Genomic DNA, 6933 nt, shown 5'->3' on the forward strand with positions numbered 1-6933 from the left:
CTTGGACATTCACCTGGGAGGCCGTCCCAGTCCGTCCTGTGGAGGGAGAGCTGCCCTGTTTTCTTCTCTTGACAGCACTTCTCCCAGGCATGAAAACCATCTTAGCTGTCTGTGAGCTGGCCTGCCGTCTGTCTGCCTCTCTCCAACAGCTTCTGGCTCCCTGGCACACAGTAGGTGCTCAGCACATATTTGCCGAATGACCGGACAGTGGGTGTGAGCACGTGTCTCCGTCTGGCTGTGTCGTGGCGGCTCGGAATGCCTGTGGTTTCTCCTCCCAGTGAGCCTGGCTGCCTGGAATGTCCGAGTCCCCGGGAGCGGGAGCCAGTACCTGATTCTCAGTGGGGCTGGTTGACCCCTACCTCATCCAGTCACACCTCCCTAGAAGAGGGGAGGTGGGTACAGGGTTCTGGTCTGGCAGGGGGCTTGGCTAGAGCTCCGGGTGGGACTGCTGATGTCAGTAGTTTTGTCCTGGTGCGTGCTACTCCTGAGGAGTGGAGGTGCCAGGCGAGACTGGGAAATGAGCCACCCACGGGCACCTGGAAAGGGGCAGAAGGCCCGCCGGATGCCACTCTCACCCGTGGCTAATAACTGCGGCGAGTGGGGGTTTTGCTGGCGTCAAGCAGAGCGGGCCAGGGAAGAGGGGGTCAGAGCCCTCCACTGCCTCTGTCCTTTCTCTCCCAGAGGTGCCTGGGGGGTCAGCTTCCCCACAGTGGCGGTCCCCTCAGACTTACACATTTGGGCTCAGGTGAGGGCTGAGTTTCTGCTGGGAATGCCCCAAAGGGCTCGAGGCCAGGGACCCTGCTGGGAGCGGGAGGATGCCCACAGGCTCCTGGCTCAGGGCTGGGAGCTGACCTGGGGCCCCTTCCAGACAGAGGGGCCGGCGCTGGGCCATTTCTGCCTCCCTCCAACATGGCCTGGACATTTTCCCTCCATGGGGGAGAGACAGCCCAGCAGACAGAGGAGGGGACAGAGGACAGAGATGGAGAGACATGGGCGGGCGCAGAGAAGGGAGGTCACCGGCTAATATAAACCAGTTAAACAAACAGGAGGAGAGGCCAGGCCTCAAGACCAGGCGGGGCTTGTTTTTCCAGAATGAAAGGCCCAGGGAGGTGCTGGGACCAGGATGAGCTCTGATTCCAGTTTGAAGAGGGGCTCCAAACCCCAGGGCCTGAGTCTTGCTGAGGAAATGGGTCCATTGTCAGGGGGCTCCTCACACCCTCAGAATCTCATTCCCTCTGCTGTAGCACTGAGTTCCCCCCACCTTGCCTGAAGCTGGACAGTCCAGCTGAACTGGAGTCGCTGCTTGTCTGAGGAAATGGGGACCAGGACAAGGTTCCAGGGTGAGACCCTGCCCACCAGGGACTGGGGCCTGTGACCATAATTCTGTGCAAATGGATAGTCTAAAACATGCACTGTGGGTTTTGGTGGTTGTTTGGATTCTTTTTCTTTTTCTTTTTTTTCTTTTTGAGGTTTGCTTAACTAGAAAGAGTGGGTTTGGAACAGTGTGTGATATGCTATTTTGCATTTGTTTATGTGACTCTGTAAGTTTTCCCAGAGCTCAAATTTGTACCTTCCGTTGGGGAGGCTCCCATACCCGCCTTTCCCCTCCACCCTGGACTGGGAGCATCCTAGCCAGGGTTTGGTTTCAGGGACACCAAGCTCCATCCTTAATGGTGGGCAGATGGAGGTCCAGGCCAGGGGGCAGGGGCTGGTCAAATGCTGCCCCTCGGTGCTCAGCGTCACCACCATCATGCCCTGGCAGGCTCCTCCTGGTGGTAAAGAGTGCTGATGGGCCGCAGAGCCCATCATACTGTCCTAGGGGAGCCCCCAGCCTGCCCCCCACCCAGGGTGGGTGTGACTATTCATTTCCTTTCACAAATGAAGAAATGCGGCCCCCGGAGGAGGCTGAGGGGAAGAGGGAAAGAGGGTAGGTCTGGCACCCTGGGCTCCTTGGGGGTACAAGTCCCAAGATGCCTTTTTGCTAGGAGGGACATCTCGGGCTCCACAACGTGCACAGAAGGGAGGACCTGCCCATGCTGTCCACACAGGGGAGCACCCTGGGCCGGTTCCTCTGACAGAGGTGCACATGAGATGATGTGCACCCCAGAGCCCCGCCCCGCGGCAGCCCCAACTGGCCTCATATGTCACAGCCACCCCCACAGCATCTGGGACCAAGCACTCAACCCTCCTGCCCCTTCCAGGGCTGGGCAACTGTCCCCTTCTCCTTCTCCAGTACCTGGGCCAGAGGAGGGACAGGGTCTCTACTCTGATTTCCCCTCACTTCGTTGGACGCAGGGCCCTATGTTCCTACCCCTCCTCATCAGGCCAGCCAAAGATTCGGGGAGGACTAGGGACCAGCAGGAGCCAGAGGGGGCGGTCTGCAGACTGTCGACCCCGCCCAGGGCTCCGTGATGTCATGGTGGGTGCTAAGGAGGGGGAGGGGGCCGGGCTGTTTTTCTGGAGAGTTGGAACAGAAGTGAGACAAAGCGAAGCAGTCGGGCCAGGCAGGCGCCATGGAGCTGCGGCCCCAGGTTATGATCTGGGAACTTGTGCTTCTACAGAGTGAGTGTGGGGTGGGTGGGGGTCCGGAGTCTTCAGGAGTCTGTGTTCTGGGCAAAGCTGCTTGTCTGAGCTTGAGTGCAGAGGAGTGGGACGCTCCCACTGCCGGGAAGGGGCTGGGTCTGGGGTGGGGGTGCTCAGGGTGGCAGCGCACCAGGATAGGGGCCCCCAGGACCCAGGAAGGGTGAGGTTTGATGTGAGATCTCCACCAGAACTTCCTCTCACACAGATTCCACGGATTCGGGAGCCAGAGGGCCAAGAAGGGCAGGGAGGTGCCTCTCACTGGGGTCCCTCCCCCACCCCCCTCTTCCAGAAAACCCCTCGGGTCTGCACTACTTCCTGTGGTCAGAAGAGGAGTGGGTTGGGGGATATAGGGGGCCTGGGAATGGTGGGGCTCGCGGGGTCTGTTCTAGTCACCCCCTTGGCTCCCATGCCTCCTGAGCCCGCCTCCTGGGCTGGCCTGCTGACCCGGCACATTCCTCCTGGTCCTGGGCGCTCAGCCCATCTCTGGAGCAGGAACTTGCCTGTGGGGTGTGGATGGTCCAGCCCTCCTGCTTTAGACCTCTACCCTTCAGGACGGCTGGGGGGCTCTGGCCCTGAGACCTGGGTGTGGGGCAGGCTGCCCAGCCGTCTGAGGAGTCTTGAGGGCTTGTGTGGCAGGGTCTTTGGCAGGTGCATGTACCTCATTGGACACGAATGTGCAGAAGCCCCCCAAACAGCCTTGAGCATCATGCTTTGGTGCTCTGGTGGCCTTGCTGCAGCGATGGTGACAAGCACACTCCAGAGCTGGCTCTACCACTCACCCCCAAAAGGGCAAGGGCTGTCCCACAGTCGAGGCGGGTGGCTGTGAGGGTTAGGTGGGGCTGTGGGGACTGTGCCCGCGCCATGGGAGGAACCCCCTCCCCCATCTTGTCTGCCTGGCTTCTCTGACTTCGTCCCCACCTGTTAAAAAGGTGTCATCCTGGGGGGCTCAGCTGGTTAAGCATCTGCCTTTGGCTCAGGTCACGATCTCAGGGTCCTGGGATCAAACCCTGCCTTGGGCTCCCTGCTCAAGGGGAAGACTGCTTCTCCCTCTCCCTCCCTCTTTCCCCCATGTGCTCACGCACACTTGTATGCTCTCTAATAAATAAAACCTACTTAAAAAAAAAAAAAAAAGAGGGTATCATTAACACCCACCTCAGCAAGGGCTGTAATGGAACCGGGCAGCCAAGTCGGGGGTCTGGGGCTGGGTGGGTGACCTGGGTGCAAAGGGTCAGGTCATCCCCTCCCCAGTGCGACTCTCTGCTTTTTCCAGGTTCTGCTGTCCTTCTGTCCTCAGGTTAGTGACTGCCCTCCCCTGGAAACCACAACACTAACCCTCCTGTCTTGCCAGACCCACCCTACCCCTTCCCCTCGGGTCCTACCCTCCACCAGTGACCCCTCCTCCCCACCAGTGCCCTCAGGGCCCGCGCCAGCCGCCAGCTCCGTGGTGTCCGAGTCCACAGTGAGCTGGGCGGCGGGCGCCCTGGCCGTGCTGCGCTGCCAGAGCCCGAGAATGGTGTGGACCCAGGACCGGCTGCACGACCGCCAGCGCGTGGTCCACTGGGACCTCAGCGGCCGCCCGGACGGCGGCCCGGCCCGCAGGCTCGTAGACATGTACTCTGCAGGCGAGCAGCGCGTGTACGAGCCGCGCGACCGCGGCCGCCTCCTGTTGCCGCTCTCCGCCTTTCACGACGGCAACTTCTCGCTGCTCATCCGCGGTAAGGGGCCTGGGCGCCGCGGCGGGGGCCCGCGGGGGCCGCGGGGGCGCGGGCCGGCCGCGCCCTTCACCGCGGGGCTTTCTGCCGGCCCGTAGCGGTGGACGAGGCCGACGCGGGGTTGTACACCTGTAACCTGCACCACCATTACTGTCACCTGTACGAGAGCCTGGCCGTCCGCCTCGAGGTCACGGACAACCGTGAGTGTGCTCCCCACTGCGCCCCCCGCCCGGGGACGCGCCCCTGCGGGCTCCCTGCCCGCCCGCCCGCGCTGACCCGCCTGCACCCGCAGCCCGGGAGGCCGGCGCGCACTGGGACGGCGAGAAGGAGGTGCTGGTGGTGGAGCGCGGAGCGCCCGCGCTGCTGACCTGCGTGAACCGCGCGCACGTGTGGACCGACCGGCACCTGGAGGAGGCGCAGCAGGTGGTGCACTGGGACCGTCAGCCGCCCGGGGTGCCGCACGACCGCGCGGACCGCCTGCTGGACCTGTACGCGTCGGGGGAGCGCCGAGCCTACGGGCCGCCCTTCCTGCGCGACCGCGTGGCGGTGGGGGCGGACGCCTTCGCGCGCGGCGACTTCTCGCTGCGCATCGACCCGCTGGAGCCCGCCGACGAGGGCACTTACTCCTGCCACCTGCACCATCATTACTGCGGCCTGCACGAGCGTCGCACCTTCCACTTGAGAGTCACCGAGCCCGTCGCCGGGCCGCCCCCGCGGGACTCGCCGGGCAACGGCTCCAGCCACAGCGGCGCCCCTGGCCCAGGTGCCGCGGCCCATCCCCCGCCCCCCACGGGGACCTGGGTGTTCGCCAAGGGGAGGGCCCCTCGGGCCGCAGCCGTGCATCCCTTCCCGAGCCCCGCGCAGTAGCGGGGGCGGCTGGGTCCGGTGCACGCTCCGTGGGTCTGTGGCGCATTCCCTGACACCGCCCCGCACGACCCGTGCAGATCCCACCCTGGCGCGCGGCCGCAGTGTCATCAACGTCATAGTCCCCGAGGGCCGGGTGCATTTCTTCCAGCAGCTGGGCTACGTGCTGGCCACCTTGCTTCTGTTCATCCTGCTGCTTATCACCGTTGTCCTGGCCGCCCGCCAGCGCCGCCGTGGAGGTGAGCTAGGGCTCCGGTCTGCAGGGTGGGCCCCCCCCACCCCGCAGTTGGGGGTGGGGTGTGGGGCGGGTGCTCTGTGCAGAGGGTAAACTGGGATGGGAGGGTTCCTTAGGGCTGAGAGAGCTGGGGAGGGGGTGACACTGCTCCCAACATGAGTCTTCCTCCCCAGGGTACGAATACTCGGACAAGAAATCGGGGAAGTCAAAGGGGTGAGTGTCCCCTCCAGGTTCTCCTGGGGACCAGACCCCCCCGCCATCCCGCCCTGATCTAACTGCCTACCACCCTCTCCGCCTCCAGGAAGGATGTGAACATGGCAGAGTTGGCTGTGGCCACAGGAGACCAGGGTCTTTACAGGAGCGAGGACACCCAGCTAGGTGAGGGAGGGCCCCAGAACCCAGGTGCAGACTGCGGCTCCCAGGCCTGAGCTAGGTAGGGGAGGCACATCTCTGGGGGCCGGGGGGCCTCACCCTGCCCTCTTCCTGCACCAGATTACAAAAACAACATCCTGAAGGAGAGGGCTGAGCTGGGCCGAGGCGCACTTCCCACAAAGAATATTGACTTGGACAGAGGTGAGTGACTAGGAGGGCTGGGCCCATGCCTCACCCTGTCCACACTCACTAGTCCCAGGAGGAGGAGTCCTTGGGCAGTCCTGCTAGATGTCTGCCTTGTGTTTACCCCTGTGACAGAGGGGCAGAGAGCAGACACCCACCTGTTCCCTTGGCTTCCAGAGTTCAGAAAGGAGTACTGCAAGTAAGGGCTCCTGGGCTCCTGGCTGGGCCAGCAGCCCTGCCAGCTCCTGTCCGTCCATCTTGGAGGATGACCTCCTGACCCTCATGTGGCTCACCCGACCCCCTTCCAGCGGCTGGTCCCGCTGTCCTGGAACTTGGCCTGGACTGGCACAGAGCAAAGCTGCCTCCAGCCCCTCTCCCGGGAGCCGTCCTAATCCTCTCTGGGATTCTGCTGAGCTGCAGCGGCCTCTTCGCCAGCCCTCAGCAGGTACCTGCTGGCTCCCACATTCCCTGGTGGTCTTGCCCCTCGCCCCACCCCAGGCACAGCCCCGACCCCACTGATGTTCACCAATCCTTCAAGCTCTCCTGGCCCCTGCCACCATGGGCTGGAGCTCGGGTCAACCTCAGGGCTAGCACCCTGGCCCCTTTCTAGGAGTAGCCTAGAGCTGGGACCTGAGGATTGCACACTCCAGGCCCCAGGCTAATTCCCCTCTGCTCTGTGTTGGGCTACCTGGGCCTGCCGTGGAGCTTCTCTGCCTCCCACCCTATTCCAGCTTTGTTTCCAGCAAGTGCCTTGACAGTCACTGGGCTCCATGTGACTTTTGACTCTGACTCCCCCCGACCCCAGCAGCCCCTCCTTGGGCTGGCATCTGGTGGGACCTCATTTGGGTTCTGTTTTGGCTGAGGACCGGGGAGGAGTAAAGACGGTTCTAGAGCGGTTTGTGCTGCCACACCCAATACCCCACATTTGCTCCTCCTGGGAAATGGCCACCATCACAATAAAGACCACGTGATTTTTAGACTTGG

At 63.0% G+C, this 6933-nt stretch overlaps 1 protein-coding gene across 2 annotated transcripts; it reads left to right on the forward strand.

Moving 5' to 3' along the window:
• Nucleotides 1-240: 240 nt before the first annotated feature.
• On the forward strand, nt 241-6933 carry MXRA8 (matrix remodeling associated 8). Of its 2 annotated transcripts, none has more exons than XM_047724395.1 (10): nt 241-580; nt 3854-3877; nt 3993-4298; nt 4394-4495; nt 4588-5058; nt 5240-5398; nt 5568-5607; nt 5696-5772; nt 5887-5967; nt 6127-6933. In XM_047724395.1, the coding sequence occupies exons 1-10, from the start codon at nt 256-258 to the stop codon at nt 6150-6152; spliced, it is 1611 nt and encodes a 536-aa protein (XP_047580351.1). In that variant the 5' UTR covers nt 241-255; the 3' UTR covers nt 6153-6933. The 2 variants fall into 2 exon arrangements, with proteins under 2 accessions (XP_047580351.1, XP_047580352.1); XM_047724396.1 differs by lacking the exon at nt 241-580 and adding an exon at nt 2426-2562.

Source organism: Lutra lutra, chromosome 4, assembly GCF_902655055.1.
Source record: "Lutra lutra chromosome 4, mLutLut1.2, whole genome shotgun sequence".
Lineage (NCBI taxonomy): Eukaryota > Metazoa > Chordata > Mammalia > Carnivora > Mustelidae > Lutra > Lutra lutra.